The 19,331-nt window shown below is 39.9% G+C and overlaps 1 protein-coding gene across 7 annotated transcripts in view; it reads right to left on the bottom strand.

Annotated features, from left to right (window-relative positions):
* Positions 1–5,385: 5,385 nt before the first annotated feature.
* METAP1D (methionyl aminopeptidase type 1D, mitochondrial) overlaps positions 5,386–19,331 on the bottom strand; it is a 179,843-nt gene continuing 165,897 nt past the window's right edge. For 3 of the 7 annotated variants that reach the window (XM_056536117.1, XM_056536116.1, XM_056536120.1), the window contains 3 exons: positions 10,365–10,412; positions 6,050–6,128; positions 5,387–5,870 (listed from right to left, as the gene is read on the bottom strand). In XM_056536117.1, coding sequence (XP_056392092.1) covers positions 5,792–5,870; positions 6,050–6,128; positions 10,365–10,412 — 206 coding nt within the window. In that variant the 3' untranslated portion in view covers positions 5,387–5,791. Of the gene's footprint in view, positions 5,871–6,049; positions 6,129–10,364; positions 10,413–19,331 lie in introns of all 7 variants that reach the window. The other 4 variants (XM_056536114.1, XM_056536115.1, XM_056536118.1 and 1 more) reach the window with 4 other exon arrangements.

Here is a 19,331-nt window from a genome sequence, read left to right as displayed (position 1 = left end):
TTTTTATAATTATAACAACTGGCAGATGGGTTCTTAATTGATACAGAAGTATTGATTGTGTTCTTTTGATTATAATTGTAAAGGATCATCACCTGTGAAAATAAATAAAATACAAATTATTAATAATAAATTATTTATATATATATATATATATATATATATATATATATATATATATATATATAATGTTGTTAGCTAGCTAGAAGAGCTAATAGAGTTATGAGACCTGTATGAATCCAGATGTGCAATGACTTATGTGTTTACAATAATATGAGTATATATATATATATATATATATATATATATATATATATATTGGAATGTTCCTAGATAGCTAGAAGAGCTAATAGGGCAGTGGTCTTCAACCTGCGGACCTCCAGATGTTGCAAAACTACAACTCCCAACATGCCCGGACAGCCAACGGCTGTCTGGGCATGCTGGGAGTTGTAGTTTTGCAACATCTGGAGGTCCGCAGGTTGAAGACCACTGTAATAGAGTTGAGACCTGTGTGAATCCAGATGTGCAATGACTTATGTATTTACAATAATATATATATATAATTGCAATAATATATATATATATATATATATATATATATATATATATATATTGTAATGTTCCTAGATAGCCAGAAGAGCTAATAGAGTTATAAGACCTGTGTGAAACTAGATGTGCAATGACTTATGTGTTTACAATAATATATATATATATATATATATATATATAAAATATATAATTGCAATAATAATAATAATCATAATAATAATAATATATATCTATTGGAATGTTGCTAGATAGCCAGAAGAGCTAATGGAGTTATAAGACCAGTGTGAATCTAGATGTGCAATGACTTATGTGTTTACAATAATATATATATATAATTGCAATAACAATAATAATATATATCTATTGGAATGTTCCTAGATAGCCAGAAGAGCTAATAGAGTTATGAGACCTGTGTGAATCCAGATGTGCAATAATAATAATAATATTAGAGTTTTCTGTATGGGATATACTATTAATGGGATAATGAGTGCACATGGATTTGGGAGAAGGCTATGTTGCTCCCTATGGAGTATGGCCATGTTGCTCCCTATGGCCGGTGTAGGAAGCCCAGGAGAATCCCCATGACTTTGCAGGGTAATTAGTGAGGGCTGCTAATGATCCCCCCCATAAGGCACTGCTGTGTGTGACTGTACAATGTGCAGCTGTAGATCCCTTTCTGATTCCTGTGATTAAATAGCAGTCTCAAGTGCTCTGCTCCCCAGCTGAACGGCCTCATTAGCATAACACTGATGTTTAATTTTCATACGCATAATTAGCCATATATTTAACAATAATAGCAACATGCTGCCTTTCACTATTAACCAGCCTGGGATGTGATCCGGCCTTAGGTGAACCTCCTCTATGCACTTGGCTATCACACTGTAATAATGGGCTCAGGCCACCTGATCACACAAACACTTGGGGGATATTGATATCCTAATAATTCAATCTTTATCTTTAAACTGCACTCTTGTCTGATAACACATACAGCTGGGACCTGGCATTGTAAAGACTAGGTGTCACCGGGACAGACACATTAATGTACACAGTCATAGCTAAAGGATTGGCCACAAATCACTGGGAACAGGTAGGCAATTCTGCTGCTTTATATACAGAGGGGGGGGAAAATAGGTAAAAAAACAAAAAACACCTCGGAATGAAAGGGTTAATGCATGTGGTTATGTGCAGACATTCTCCGTATTAGATAACTATCATCTGGTCACTCCTGTGTCTATCAAGGCTGGCACCCCCCCCCCCACCCCAACACCACCAAGGATCTATTTTAAGGTGCCATAGGGAGTGACATGTGATACCAACATTATTACTTTTTTGTGGGAAATCATCCCTGTAATCACTGGAATGATTAATCTGTCTCATTTAACATCACTGGCAAATGGAGAAGAATCTTCACAATGCCAGGGTAAGGAATAATCACACTTATCCTACAAACAGTGTGTCTCCACTAGTTGCAAAACTACAACTCCCAGCATGCTCGGCGGACAGCCCCCCCCCCCCAACACCACCAAAGATCTATTTTAAGGTGCCATAGGGAGTGACATGTGATACCAACATTTATCTATCTATCTATCTATCTATCTATCTCATATATATTATCTATCTCTATCTTTTTTTGTGGGAAATCATCCCTGTAATGACTGGAATGATTAACCTGTCTCATTTAGCATCACTGGCAAATGGAGAAGAATCTTCACAATGCCAGGGTAAGGAATAATCACACTTATCCTACAAACAGTGTGTCTCCACTAGTTGCAAAACTACAACTCCCAGCATGCTCGGCGGACAGCCCCCCCCCCCAACACCACCAAAGATCTATTTTAAGGTGCCATAGGGAGTGACATGTGATACCAACATTTATCTATCTATCTATCTCATATATATTATCTATCTCTATCTTTTTTTGTGGGAAATCATCCCTGTAATGACTGGAATGATTAATCTGTCTCATTTAACATCACTGGCAAATGGAGAAGAATCATCACAATGCCAGGGTAAGGAATAATCACACTTATCCTACAAACAGTGAGTCTCCAGCTGTTGAAAAACTACAACTCCCAGCATGTTAGAGACATTACTATATATATATATATATATGTATATATATATATATATATATATATATATATATATATATATATTCCATTTTAGTGTGTATACCAGTGTTTCCCAACCAGGGTGCCTCCAGCTGTTGCAAAACTACAACTCCTAGCATGTTAGAGACATTACTATATATATATATATATATATATATATATATATTATTTATTTATTATTTTTTCCATTTTAGTGTGTATACCAGTGTTTCCCAACCAGCGTGCCTACAGCTGTTGCAAAACTACAACTCCCAGCATGCCCGGACAGCCTTCGGCTGGGAGTTGTAGTTTTGCAACAGCTGGAGACACACTGTTTGGAAAACACTGTTCTAATGCATGGCATATAACATCTTTCTCTCTAATCTATTTATCTATCTTGTACCTGCCTGAGAACATATTTACATATATAGGGAGAATCTATGTTTTAACCCTTTCCCGCCGATGCAAGAAACCAGCTGTAGGACCACAAGTCTCAGCATGGCATGTAACAACCGCTGTCTGCAGCATCCCATAAGAACCCCACAACCATATTTCAATCTACAAAAAAAAAAAAAAGCAGACACTACATGTAAGACAAGTAAAAAAATACTGGTAATACAGCACAGCTGGTTGTGTACACACAGAGCCGTTTATTAGCTCCGTTTTAATTAAGTTTTTTTTTTAATGTGTCTAGTAATAAATGGCGGCACCTCCGGGTAATTACCGCACTAACAGCTTGTTACCGCAGCAGTAGGTACAAAGCCTGGAGAAAGTGACGCTACATACAGACCGGTGTGCACAGGGACCACAACTACAGTCATAATAATAATAATAGATTGTAAGGGATGGAAGACAAGTACAGAATCGCTCCTGTATAAGGCGTAAATATTATAACATATATATATAATCCAGTTGTCATTAGCCACAGTGCACTTTACTTTTTACAATCATTTATCAACCCAAATTGTTAACTACAACAGTATATACAATACTTCTATTTGATAACATTTTGTATGTTTCTAATTTGTAATGTATTTATCCATCTCTACCTATCTCTCTCTGTATATATTTATTCTATCTATCTATCTATCTATCTATCTATCTATCTATCTCATATATATATATCTATTATCTATCTATCTCATATCTATCTAATATCTATCTATCTATCTATCTCATATCCATCTCCTATCTATCTATCTATCTATCTATCTATCTATCTATCTCATATCTATCTATCTATCTCATATCTATCTATCTATCTCATATCTATCTATCTATCTATCTCATATCTATCTATCTCATATTTATCTATCTATGTCATATCTATTATCTATCTCATATCTATCTACCTAATATCTATTTATATATCTATTTATCTATCTCATATTTATCTATTTCATATCTATCTCATATCTATCTATCTCATATCTATTTATCTATCTCTTTCATATCTAATATCTATCGATCTATATCTTATCTACCTATCTATCTATCTCATATCTATCTATTTATCTATCTATCTCATATCTATCTATCTATCTATCTATCTATCTATCTATCTATCTATCTATCTATCTCATATCTATCTATCTATCTCATATCTATCTATTTCATATCTATCTATCTATCTATTTCATATCTATCTATCTATCTATCTATCTATCTATCTATCTCATATCTATCCATCTATCTCATATCTATCTCATATCTATCTATTTCATATCTATCTATTTCTTTCTCTATATATAATAATTTATATCACTCTAGATACTTAATATATATTTGCAGTATAATACATTAGCGCATAGATACCATTATTTTAGATGGATAATTTGGGTATAAGACATAAACTGTTATGTAACCTACCATACGGTCATGTTATGTATAACAGTGTAATTATACCTATACTTCATCATTACATACCAAATATAATGAGATTTATTAAATGATACTACAATGTAATTATATAAAACATAGAGTAGTGTAGTGTAAAGAGGACTAGGGAGGATAGATGAGAGTAATATAAGACATTATATATAAATACATAAATAAAATAGAAAGATGATAGATAGAAATCTGCAAATAATAGAAACCCCTCCAACCCACATAAGCTTCTATCTCCCGGTGTATATGTGACATGGGGTTTGGGTTCTCTTATATCCATTATTCTAGGTGTCAGGTTCTAGAGCTGTTAACCCGTGTCTCTCCCGGCTGTCAGGGCATGCTGGGAGTTGTAGTTTTGTACAGGTTGGGGATGCTGAGTGAGCTGATTCTGTGTATACATGAACATTCTAGACTTTTTGTAGTGTAGATCATCATCAGGCGGTGTTATTGGACCGGATCCCAGAGGTTCTGTGTAAGTACAATGTGAACAGCACATTAAAGCCGCATCCATTCCACCCGGCTGATTAGCAGGCGCCTAATTACCCTGCGCCCCCTCCACTGCAGCCATTGGTCCACTGCACTGTACGGGCTGCAGCCTCCTGCTCCACTGGATTCTCCAAAATTATACCTAGGATTTAATTTTCCAAAATATATATTTATAGACACTATGTTGCCATTGCGCAGAATTCACAATATAATATACAGTGTATTAATAGTTACATATGTATAGCAGCTGATCCCCTGCGATCCCATGTAAAAGTATGTAACACTAGCACACACTCCACTCTGCTACATCCTGAATACTCACAAATGTATCACTACAACATATTATTTATAAACAAGCAGAACACTTTTCTTTTTTCTTTTTTTTTTTTAAGGCAAAATGCATTTTATTTCCAGTTTTGCAGTTGGCACATTATGTTTATTATGTGTATGTATTAGAGGGTGTTTTATTATTATTATTTTTTATTGTATTTTTTTATTTGCAAGTACAATCTGTATGGATAAAAAAGAAAACACTGGTCATAGAGAAATCTATATCGACTGTGAAGAGGTAGGATAGTCATTTTTGCATTTTGCACTTCAGTGTAATGCAGTGTTTCCCAACCAGGGTGCCTCCAGCTGTGGCCAAACTACAACTCCCAGCATGCCCGCACAGCCGAAGGCTGTCCGGGAATGCTGGGAGTTGTAGTTTGGCCACAGCTGGAGGCACCCTTGTTGGGAAACACTGGTGTAATGTATCACAAGATGAGCCCTTTTCTTATATATCAATGTTCTTCATCCAGTTTGGTCAAGATTTCGGCCCCTGTTGAAGTGATGACAATGGTGTGCTCAAACTGGGCTGATCTGAAAGACATATATAGACAATAATAGAGACAATAAAGCAACATAATAGACGTAAATATACGATTATTAACCACAGCAACCCACAGGATAATAATATGGAGCATGCGTGCTTAGTTATTACAGTCTGCAGGAGCTGAAGGGTTAAACTTTATTTTATTTTTATCTTTTTTTGCAGGCACCTTTTCTTATCCATTGATACTGCCGTCCATTTGTCCTTGAGAATCCTAAAATCAGGAGCCCCTTCCATAATAATAGGTTCTGCAATTCAAAAGGGGGAAAATATATTAAATTTCCCTAAAAATAAACATAAGGACTAGGTATTAGGTTCTAGAGCTGTTAACCTGTGGCTCTCCCGGCTGTCAGTGCATGCTGGGAGTTGTAGTTTGTAGGGCATTTAACTAATTCAGTAAATATATATCCTAAACAGACATTCCATGGGGCAGATGTGAAGGATCAGACAGGGCAGATGAGCACTACATAAACCAGCATTCAGGGGATTACTACTCATGGATCCAGGTTCAATTTAAATCAAATCAATCTCCTGGATCAGTGTTTCCCAACCAGGGTGCCTCCAGCTGTTGCAAAACTACAACTCCCAGCATGTTAGAGACCTATCTATCTATCTATTTTCCGTTTTAGTGTGTATACCAGTGTTTCCCAACCAGGGTGCCTCCAGCTGTTGCAAAACTACAACTCCCAGCATGTTAGAGACCTATCTATCTATCTATCTATCTATCTATATATATATATATTCCATTTTTAGTGTGTATACGAGTGTTTCCCAACCAGGGTGCCTCCAGCTGTTGCAAAACTACAACTCCCAGCATGTTAGAGACCTATCTATCTATCTATCTATCTATCTATATATATTCCATTTTTAGTGTGTATACCGGTGTTTCCCAACCAGGGTGCCTCCAGCTGTTGCAAAACTACAACTCCAATGCTGGAGACACATATATATATATATATATATATATATATATATATAAAATCTATCTATCTATATCTATCTATCTATATATATTCCATTTTAGTGCGTATACCAGTGTTTCCCAACCAGGGTGCCTCCTGCTGTTGCAAAACTACAACTCCCAGCATGCCGGACAGCCTTCGGCTGTCCAGGCATGCTGGGAGTTGTAGTTTTGCAACAGCTGGAGGCACCCTGGTTGGAAAACACTGTCCTTGATGAACATTCCCTATAGAATATTGAGGAAGAAAACCAGTGCAGCTGACCGGATACACAGTGATACAATGTAACAGGATCATTCTATGAATAGAACGTTGGAGCCAGACACCACTCCACGCTGTCACTTGTAGTTCCCCAGCAGCTGGAGAGCCACAGGTTGGCTATATTTAGCCTAGAGGTTAATGATGATGTAAACAGGACACAAGCAGCTGTTAGTCCAGTGTTAGAGGTCACAGGGATCAAGGCTGGTGATTGCCCCCTGGTAAATGTTTACAGCTGTGCCATCTATAGGGGCTGGGTGCTTGATGAGATGAGAAGTGGACAGGGCATGGGGGGCACCAAGGAACCAGATTATTCTAAATTATTCAAACAAACACAAGGGATACTGGGAGGATTTTAGGCTGCAGGTGGACTTCAATGCACTGACTGTAATAGAATGGAACAACACGTGTACTACAGCCTTACTACTACCTACTACTATCCCCAACCTGTGCTCCTAACAACAACACCCATCACCATAGTGGTAGCTTTGCAACAGCTGGGGAGCCACATGTTGGGGAACACTACTCTGGGGCATTCTGAAACTTGTAGTTATTGAGTTGTTCCTATTACAATCTTGCACCCTGGGAGTTCTAGTTACACTCCATTTGCAAAAACATCCTACCCCATCTATCTATCGCATATCTATCTATCTCTCTATCTATCGCATATCTATCTATCTATCTATCTATCTCATATCTATCTCTCTATCTATCTCATATCTATCTATCTATCTATCTATCTATCTCATATCTATCTATCTATCTATCTATCTCATATCTATCTATCTCACATCTATCTATCTATCTCTCTATCTCTCTCTCTATCTCATATCTGTCTATCTATCTATCTATCTCATATCTATCTATCTCATATCTATCTCTCTCATATCTATCTATCTATCTCATATCTATCAATCTATCTCATATCCATCTATCTATCTCATATCTATCTATCTATCTATCTATCTATCTCATATCTATCTATCTCTCATATCTATCTATCTCATATCTATCTATCTCTCATATCTATCTCATATCCATCTATCTATCTATCTATCTATCTATCTATCTCATATCTATCTATCTATCTATCTATCTATCTATCTATCTATCTCATATCTATCTATCTATCTCTCATATCTATCTATCTCATATCTATCTATCTCTCATATCTATCTCATATCTATCTATCTATCATATCTATCTATCTCATATATATCTATCTATCTATCTATCTATCTATCCATCCATCCATCTATCTATCTATCTATCTGTATCTCTGTATCTCTCTCTCATACCTATATACACTGCTCAAAAAAATAAAGTTAACACTTAAACAACACAATGTAACTCCAAGTCAATGACACTTCTGTGAAATCACACTGTCCACTCAGGAAGCATCACTGATTGACAATCAATTTCACATGCTGTTGTGCAAATGGAACAGACAACAGGTGGAAATTATAGGCAATTAGCAAGACACCCCCTATAAAGGAGTGGTTCTGCAGGTAGTGATCACAGACCACTTCTCAGTTCCTATGGTTCCTGGCTGATGTTTTGGTCACTTTTGAATGCTGGCGGTGCTTTCACTCTAGTGGTAGCATGAGACGGAGTCTACAACCCACACAAGTGGCTCAGGTAGTGCAGCTCATCCATGATGGCACATCAATGCGAGCTGTAGCAAGAAGGTTTGCTGTGTCTGTCAGCGTAGTGTCCAGAGAATGGATGCGCTACCAGGAGACAGGCAGGAGACAGGCCAGTACACCGTGAGACATGGAGGAGGCCATAGGAGGGCAACAACCCAGCCTTAGGACCGCTACCTCCCCCTTTGTGCAAGGAGGAGCAGGATGAGCACTGCCAGAGCCCTGCAAAATGACCTCCAGCAGGCCACAAATGTTCATGTGTCCACTCAAACGGTCAGAAACAGACTCCATGAGGGTGGTATGAGGGCCCGACATCCACAGGTGGTGGTTGTACTTACAGCCCAACACGGTACTGGATGTTTGGCATTTACCAGAGAATACCAAGATTGGCAAATTTGCCACTGGCGCCCTGTGCTCTTCACAGATGAAAGCAGGTTCACACTGAGCACATATGACAGAGTCTGCAACATCCTCCAGCATGACTGGTTTGGCGGTGGGTCAGTAATGGTGTGTGTGGGGGGGGGGGGGGGGCATTTCTTTGGGGGGCTGCACAGCCCTCCATGTGCTTGCCAGAGGACGCCTGACTGCCATTAGGTACCGAGATGAGATCCTCAGACCACTTGTGAGACTATATGCTGGTGCAGTTGGCCCTGGGTTCCTCTTAATGCAAGACAATGCTAGACCTCATGTGGCTGGAGTGTGTCAGCAGTTCCTGCAAGAGGAAGGCATTGATGCTATGGACTGGCCGCCTGTTCCCCAGACCTGAATCCGATTGAGCACATCTGGGACATCTTGTCTCACTCCATCCACCAACAGACTGTCCAGGAGTTGGCGGATGCTTTAGTCCAGGTCTGGGAAGATATCCCTCAGGAGACCATCCTCCACCTCATCAGGATCATGCTCAGGCATTGTAAGGAGGTCATACGGGCACGTGGAGGCCACATACACTACTGAGCCTCATTTTGACTGGTTTTAAGGACATTACATCAAAGTTGGTAATTTTTGTGTGATTTTGTTGTCCGAACATTCAACTATGTAAAGACTAAAGTATTTCATACGATTAGTTCATTCATTCAGATCTAGGATGTGTTATCTTAGCGTTCCCTTTATGTTTTTTGAGCAGTGTATATCCCAGCATGTCCTGACAGCCACAGGCTGGAGAATCACAGGTCAGCTTCTCACAACGCGCTTACATTTGTAGTTCCACGATTAAAGAAATACATTATCCAATCCCACTGCCCTTCACTCTATGGGTACAATATCCAGCAGTGGTCTCCAAACTGTGACCCTCCATTTGTTGCAAAACTACAACCCCCAGCATGCCCGGACAGCCGAAGGCTGTCCGGGCATGCTGGGAGTTGTAGTTTTGCAACAGCTGGAGGCACCCAGTAAAACAATGCTCTATTTATATTATATGTATGCAACATCTGGAGGTCCACAGTCTGGAGACCACTGATAGAAAACATTGCTAAGTTGCTTCTCACAAGATGTAACCTATAGATTGTATATGCAGTTGTTGTCTTGTTAGTAGTCACATCCCACAATGCAGGAATTACATAACATGATTATTGGTGACAGCATTTTATTATGTATTATTAACACAGAATACAGGGATTGTACTGACCTATAGTAAATGCCATCCCTTCCTCCATTTCCATATTATTAACATTTTCTAGAAAATAAAATGTGCATACATTAGAACAGATGTTGGATTCAGGATGATGTAGTCGTATGCAGCCTCTCACAATGTTGCATTTGATTTACTACAACATTTAACGCATTCAGTCTACTGTATGTTCGTGCAGCACATCCCATACTCCCACCTGGCATTACAGTATTTATCACAATACATGTAGACACCATTTTCATTTAGATTGAGATTTATTTGATTATATATTAAATTCTTTACTTGAATCTGAAGATAAGTTTTATAGACTCTTGAAATGACTTTTATAGGGTTTTATTGACTTTGTGTGTATTTGGCCGGGACTACAGACAAATGTGCCGCATGATGGGACTTGATGTAGCTTCTCTTTGAATTGCACTTTTAGGTTGATGCTCTAATTTTTTTCTAGTCCCACGACTTACACGCTTTTTTTTTTTTATTCCACATATTTCTATTGATATATTTGCCATGCACAACTAGAAATTGCGCATTCAAGCAACCTAGTGGCAGAAGATGATTTTGATGATATTTGTGGCTCTAGGTTATTGTTCACACAACGGAAAAAACCTGTGCAGATCTAAGGGTATGTTCACACGGCGAAATTCGGCATGATAATTCCGCAGAAATAAATTGCCCATTCACTTCAATGAGATTCCGCCGTCCAATTCACATAGCAGAATTTTTGTAGTATTCTGCAAAAATGTTAATGGGCACTCTCATTAAAACTAATTTTTGCTATTGCACTCTCCTTATGGTAAATAAAAAAGATTTCTAATATACTTTGGTTAAAAAAAATTGAGTTTTCTATGTTTTATTTGTGCTTAAAAAAAGCTCAAGAGCACATTTTCCCCCAACTCATACACAGACTTTGGACCGAAGTCCAAACACAGGAAGTGCAGCCTGGAGTGCTGAGGGGGGCGTGTCCAACCAACAGCATATGGCAGTTAAGTGTGAGAGGAGCTATGATTGGATGAGGCTGGACACTCCCCCCTCAGCACTCCAGGCTGCACTTCCTGTGTTTGGACTTCGGTCCAAAGTCTGTGTATAAGATGGGGGGAAAATGTGCTCTTGAGCTTTTTTTAAGCACAAATAAAACAGAAAACTTCATTTTTTTAAACAAAGTATATTAGAAATATTTTTTATTTACCATAAGGAGTGCAATAGCAAAAATTTATTTTAATGAGAGTTACCCTTTAAAGGGGTACTCCACCCGTCGACATCTTATCCCCTATCCAAAGGATAGGGGATAAGATGTCTGATCGCGGGGGTCCCGCTGCTGGGGAACCCCGCAATATGGCATGCGGTACCCACCTGTTTCTGCTCCGGAAGCGCTGGAGGGTCTGGGTCTCGACCACAGAAACGGAAGATCGTGATGACATCACACGGGAGCGGAGTCGCTTCCGGAGCAGAAACAGGTGGGTGCCACATGCTATATTGTGGGGATACCCAGCGACGGGACCCCCCGCGATCAGACATCTTATCCCCTATCCTTTGGATAGGGGATAAGATGTCTAGGGGTGGAGTACCCCTTTAAGTCTTGTTTTATAATTTTGGAGAATTCTGCAGAGAAATCCTAATGAAGTCAATGAGGCTTGAATTTCTGTGGAATTTACATGTTAGTAACATTATGGGGGAAATTTAGCAAAACCTGAGCAGAGGAAAAGTTGCACACGGCAACCAATCAGATTTATTTTTTCATTTATAACAGAAGCGATCTGATTGGTTGCTATGGGCAACTGGACTTTTCCTCTGCACAGGTATTGATAAATCTCCCCCTATGTGCCCACCTTTATAAGTGTACTGAGGAATCCTGCAAAATTCTGAAGGAAACTCTGCCAAAAATTCTGCACGGATTCCGCAAATGCGAAAAAAAACCTGTGGAATTCTGCAAAATGAATGCGGACACAGAATTTGTGCAGAATTGCAGAAATTTTGCCCTGTGTACATACCCTAAGAAATCTGAGCAATCAGAAATTTCCAGCACATCTTTGCTTTTCCGTTGCAGATCTCTATTTGTTTACTGCATTTTTGGTGGAATCTGCATTAAAAAATGTGATCTTCCTTTTTTTCTGTAACGTTATATAAAAATCTGCATTGGAAATTAATATGGTGCTGATTCCTAGTTTTTACATGGATTCCATGCTGACTTTGATGCATTGGAATCCATGCAGAATATTTACCATCTGGACATCCAGTACCCATAGTTAGTGGATTTTTACCTGCAATTTTATCATGTCTCTTCTTTACAATGTCTCTTCATTTCTCAAAACGCTATACATTTTACTCATTGGGGGACATTTATCAATGTAAAGATTTTACCCCTGTTTGCTTGGTGTATTGTTTGCACAGTTGTTCAAAATTTACCAAAACGGTGCACAGGACTTGGTGAATTTTGCGCAATTATAGAAACCAGTGTACGGCAGAGATTGGGTTAAGCTTTGTGCTCTGGCATCTGACACTTTTGGACGTGTCCTATTAGGTGGTGTAGGGTTGCGCATTTCTAAATTTAATTTGGGCAAATAATAAATACAGCTCCACTGCAAAAAGTGGGGTAAGTTGCATCAAACAGTACACAGATTTGAAAGATGTTCTAACGAAAATTGTACAAAAAATGGAATTGCACAAAATTTGCATGGACATTTTAGAACAGTGGTTCTCAACCTTTTTCGCGACTGTACCCCCAAAGGGTGAAAGTATGTCCGCGGGTACGCCTCGCACGTAAATTTTCATGGAACTTGCGATGGGTACCCGTGGACAAAATAAATCATGAAATTACTTATTTTATCCGATATGGCAAAAGGGGATCAGAGGGAGGGGGAAATAATGGCACAAGGTGATTAAGATAGAGGGCGGGGAGGTATAATCATTACTCGCTCCCCCCCCCCCTCCATCTTAATCCCCTTGTGCCATTATTATCCAATATGCATACAGGGATCAAAGGCGGGGGGGGGGGGGGGGGGGGAATAAAGACACAAGGGGATCCGAAGGAGGAAGGAATAATGGCTCAAGGGGATTAAGATGGAGGAGGGGGGGGGAATTATCATCACCCCCCCATATTAATCCCCATGTGCCACTATTGCCTCCTCCCTCTGATCCCCTTTTGCCATTATTCCCCCCTCCATCTTAATCCCCTTGTACCATTATTATCCGACATGGCAAACGGAGATATCAGAGGGGGGGGGGGGGGGGGGGCAGAGTAATGACACAAGGGGATCCGAGGGAGGGGGGCATAATGGCGCAAGGGGATTAAGATGGAGGGGGATAATCATCACCCCCCCCTCCCCCGGTAATTAATGCCCATGTGTCTTAATGCCCTTGTGCCATTATCCCCCCCTCTGATCCCCCTGGGCTAATATATATATATATATATATATATATATATATATATATACATACATACATACATACATATACATACATACATACAAAAACCCTCCCTCCCTTACACTTATTTTTTTACTTTTTTTTTTAAACATTACCTGGCCTGTTCGGGTCCCATTCAGCGGGGCTACACTGAGGTGTGATGTCCTCCTGCGCTGTGTGGCACCTCCACGAAACGTCAGGGGAAGTCACACGTTTCCCTTGCAGCCACGCAGCTCCGGCCACGATACTATACAGAGAGCTGCCGCTTCCATTCTCTGCTGTGCGCTGACAAATACTAGCCAATATATGGCAGGTATTAGTCAGCACATTGGCATACCCCTAGAGAACCCGATTTAGAACATTGAAGTGGTGTAAAGCCAATGATAAATGTCCCCACAGACTTTCAGAGATTTCTACATAAGAAGTTTTGAGGTAGGAAACCTCACAAATAATCCTACAATGGACCATTATCCTTTCAATGTAGCAATGTGGATATGGAAACACTACTAACATGGTAACAGCCGCTCTATCCCAGGCTGGGAGGCCTCCACAGAAACTGCTGGAAATCCAGCGAGATGTTTGTATTGCGAACCCACAGTATGTATATAGGATGTCAAAAGAAGAAGAAGCAAACTTCCAGCTCCAAGGAATAACATTTTAACTTTATTTACATTTCTATAAAAAATATACATTCCATCACCGGAAAAGGCCGACGTGTTTTGGACATAGTCCATAATAGCATAATCTATATATCTTCCCTGTCATTATGGATTTATATGATAGTATTCCCTTTTCATATATACATGTTCATATGTGTGAATTAACAGTACAGTACTTTTAAACATCATATAATGTACTTCTTTTGTTTCCTTGTGTTTTTAGCTATGAATAAGGACTATGGAGGAGATCAAAACCTGTGTAGAGGAAAAGTTGACTAGATGCCCATAGCAACCAATCAGCTTGCTTCTTTCATTTTTAAAAGGGCCTCTCAAAAAAGAAGTGATCTGATTGGTTGCTATGGACAACTGGTCAACTTTTCCTCTACAGAGGTTTTGATAAATCTCCCTCTATGTCCGAAACGCATTGACCTTGTCCAGTGACGGAAAATGTTTTTATTGAAATATATATAAAGTTTTGAACTTTATCCACTGGAGCTATATAAAATTCAGGGCAATGGGTCCAAGGGTTTCTTCTCATGCAGCAAATATTTAGGAAAGAGTTGTGCTGCATTTTTTTTGCTTAGTTTGCATATTGGATATCATCTAGGCATCCTACCTAAATGTAGAAGTGTCTTCTGCTTGTGAACTAATCCAAGTGAAATGTTATAAGGCCAAGATGAGTACAGGACAGTGTGTGACTAGAAGTTACTACTTGTACTGGTATTTAGTAACCACTTAACATATTATTTAGTCACATAAGCTTCTTTAGGCTAAGTTTCCACTTGTTGTTTTTGGAAAACTGCCACTGCAGTTTTTGAGCCAAAATCAGAAGTGTGGGTGAGCAGGAGTCCATACACGGGTCACTTACTTTTTTAGGTTTTCTTGCCGCCAAGTTGTCGTCCACTAAACTAATTTTGGACTTCATTTGCGCTCTGAGGGCGGGTCCCCCAGAGCGCAAATGGGTTCCGGAAGAAAGGGCTTTAGCCCGCCCCGCCACACTTCTGGCTTTGACTCAAAAACTGCAGTGGTAGTATTCCAAAAACTGCCAGAAAAAAAAACAAGTGGGAACTTAGCCTTATGCTAGAATTCCACTGCGATTTTTTTGGCATAAAAACGCCAGAAAAAAGGCCAGAAAAACTGCCACAGTTTTTCCCTGCGTTTTGGCGTTTTTACCTTTGTGTGGAATTTGCTTTTTTTTGGCCCCTTTGGCCCCTTTTTTTTACAAAATAGTTGGGTAAAAAAAAAAAAAAAAAAGATGCAGTAGGGATGTAAAAATTTATTTAACCAAATGTTTATTTTTTATAACAAAATTTTACATTTTACAATTTTTTCCACATTTTGTATGTAGTACTACTACTCCCAGCATGGAACACACTGTTCCATGATGTGAGTAGTAGTACCTGCACTATAGACATATTGCCCATGCGATCGTCCATAATATAGCAGAGATGCGGCTCTATACAGCACTCACATCTCTGCTCTGTACTCTTTTCTACTCTGTTCTATTCACATCACTGGCCGTTCAGATTTTCCGCCCAGAGCTGTGATTGGCCGGATGGTTGCAGCCAATCACAGCTCTGAGGGAAATATGAATGAGTGAGTGGCCGGAGTACAGAGCAGGGATGCGAGCGCTGTATACAGCCGCTCCATCTCTGCTATAGCAGGACGATTGCAGCGGATGTCAGTAGTGATACCCGCTGTGATCTATTCTTAACTGCAGATACTACTACTCCCAACATGGGGCACACTCTGCTCCATGCTGGGAGCTGTAGTACCTGCATTAATAGACAGATCACGAGTGTAATTTCTGACACCCCTGCGATCTGTCTATTTATGCAGGTACTACAGCTCCCAGCATGGAGCAGAGTGTGCTCCATGTTAGGAGTAGTAGTACTTGTAGTTAAGGAAAGATTATAGCGGGTATCACTACTGACATCCGCTGTGATCCTCCTGTATAATGTATAGATGCGGCCGGCGCTCTTCTATGGTCCCCTGCACTGCCGTGTATATACACATGTTCCTATTTGCCAGAGTTGTGATTTGCTGGAACCATCTGGTCAATCACAGTTCTCTGCGGGAAATATGAATAGATGTATATATATATATATATATGGCAATGCAGGGGACCATAGAAGAGCGGCCGCCGCATCTATACATTATACAGGAGGATCGCAATGGGCGATCTGTCAATTAGTACAGGTACTACTACTCCCATAATGGAACAGTGTGTTCCATACTGGGAATAGTAGTACTACCTAAAAAATGTAAAAAAAAAAAAAGTGAAAAACACACACATACTACATTTTTATTATTGTCGGCTAAATTTCTAGTGCTTTACCCGCCCACATAAATTGATCCCTGTTTAAAAATTAATAAACATTTCGTAATAAAAAAGATAAATTTAGTTAGATACAATTTTTTCCATCACTACTGTATCTTTTTTTTTTTTTATGGTACCCTACGAAATTTTAATAAAAAAGGTATCTCCATCACTTTTTTGGATCGCTAAAGTCCAAAAAAGAATAAAAACCGCCTGCAAAAACGCGTTTTTGCTCTCCCATAGACTTCTATGGGTGGAAAACGCCACGATTTCAGGGCAAAAAATGCCAAACTAGGTTTAGTCGGGCGCTTTGAAAATCCAGCCTCTGAGCCCGAAATTGCTGAAAAACGCCAAAAGGATTAAAAAAAGCCAAACTGAAAAACGCCAAGTGAATCTGGCATTTTGCAGTTTACTATTGACTTGAAGCTAACATCTGGACGCAGCGTTTTTTCACTGAAAAAACGCCGTGCAGATAAATTGGCATTTTTTACAATGTTTTTGCAAAAAAACAAACCTCAGTGGAATTCCAGCCTTACTCTTCTTTTCGCCTTACATATTTGGTGTAAATGGGCACACCATGCAAGACACATAATTTGTAATTGGCATATACAATATTAAAGGCTATGGACATTTGAATGGAAAATTGACCTTTGATCTGGTCTTAAATTAGGTAAGGAGATTGTTCAGGAAAGTAAAGATAAGAGCTGAAGACTAAACTCTCAGGAAGCATTTCAGAGTGATTTAAAGGAAAACTGTCAGCCAGTTCACCCACACTAAACCCAATACATTGGGTTATAGTGTGGGTGAACAGGAGTCCATACACGGGTCACTTACTTTTTTAGGTTTTTTCTTGCCGCCGAGTTGTCGTCCACTAAAGTTCCATAATTTTGGCCTTCATTTGCGCACTGAAGGTGAGTCCCCCGCCGGCAGCCTTGCTTTGGGTTCCGGAGGAAGGGGCCTTAGCCCGCCCCCCCCTTGTTCGCATATTAATTTTCCCCCTGAGCACAGCGCTCTGTCTGCAGAGCGCATGTGCTGAAGTTTTTACCCAGCTCTCACATCCTGATGACATGAGAGCTGTGCGTCGGGAGAGCGCTCTGCACAGTGTAACTGAACATGCGCCGGTCCCTTGCTACTCCTGACTTTAGAAAGAGGTGTAGCAAGGTACCGGCGCATGCTCAGTTACACTGTGCAGAGCGCTCTCCCGACGCACAGCTCTCACGTCATCAGGACAAGAGAGCTGGGTAAAAACTTCAGCTGCCTGCCCAGGATATTTTTTATTTGGCTATGCTACAGGGGCTGCAAAGTTAGTTTCACCTTATTTTAACCTCAATATTTAGTTTTAACAGCATACAAAATGACTGTTGTCTCAGATTTTTCCCAGGTTGCAATGCGGCCGAGACCTGACTCACTAGTCAGCTGATGATAGGGAGCCTGTCTGCTTCAATGGGTGGAGCGATTGCTTGGTGGGAGAGAGATCAATCTGCAACTAATGCAACAGCTGTAGGCACCCTGATTGAAAACCACAGGTCTTTTGACTGGATGCAGCTCATTTATGTTTCAATGGGTGGGGTGGCTGATGTGTGGGAGGGAGGAAAGTGGAAATATTATTCGCTTTGTGTGTATTGGAATTAAACCATACAAGGGAGGAAAAAAAGCTAATTGGACATAATGTCACCAAACTCCAAAAATGGTCTGGACAAAATTATTGGCACCCTCAACTTAATATTTGGTTGCACACCATTTGGAAGAAATAACTGAAATCTGTCTCTTCCTATAACCATCAATAAGCTTCTTACACCTCTCAGCCGGAATGTTGGACCACTCTTCCTTTGCAAACTGCTCCAGGTCTCTCTTATTGGAAGGCACCTTTTCCCAACAGCAATTTTAAGATCTCTCCACAGGTGTTCAATGGGATTTAGATCTGGACTCATTGCTGCCACTTCAGAACTCTCCAGCACTTTGTTGCCTTCAATTTCTGGGTGCTTTTTGACGTATGTTTGGGATCATTGTCCTGCTGGAAGAACCAAGATCTCGGACGCAAACCCAGCTTTCTGACACTTTACATTTACATTGCGAACCAAAATCCATTGGTAATCGTCAGATTTCATGATGCCTTGTACACATTCAAGGCACCCAGTGCCAGAGGTAGCAAAACAACCCCAAAACATCATTGAACCTCCACAATATTTCCCTGTAGGTACTGTGTTCTTTTCTTTGTAGGCCTCATTCCGTTTTCGGTAAACAGTAGAATGATGTGCTTTACCAAAAAGCTCTATCTTGGTCTCATCTGTCCACAAGACGTTTTCCCAGAAGGATTTTGGTTACTCAAGTTCAATTTGGCAAAATGTAGTCTTGCTTTTTTATGTCTCTGTGTCAGCAGTGGGGTCCTCCTGGGTCTCCTGCCATAGGGTTTCATTTCATTTACATGTCATCTGGACTATCCTGCATTGACACCTTTCATCAATTTTTCTCTCCCGTCCACGCCCAGGGAGATTAGTTACAGTGCTATGGGTTGCAAACTTCTTGATAATGTTGCGCACTGTGGACAAAGGCAAATCTAGATCTCTGGAGATGGACTTGTAA

This window comes from Hyla sarda, chromosome 8 (assembly GCF_029499605.1).
Source record: "Hyla sarda isolate aHylSar1 chromosome 8, aHylSar1.hap1, whole genome shotgun sequence".
Lineage (NCBI taxonomy): Eukaryota > Metazoa > Chordata > Amphibia > Anura > Hylidae > Hyla > Hyla sarda.
Note: the sequence above shows the minus strand (reverse complement) of the source record. Positions and strands in the feature narration are given on the sequence as shown.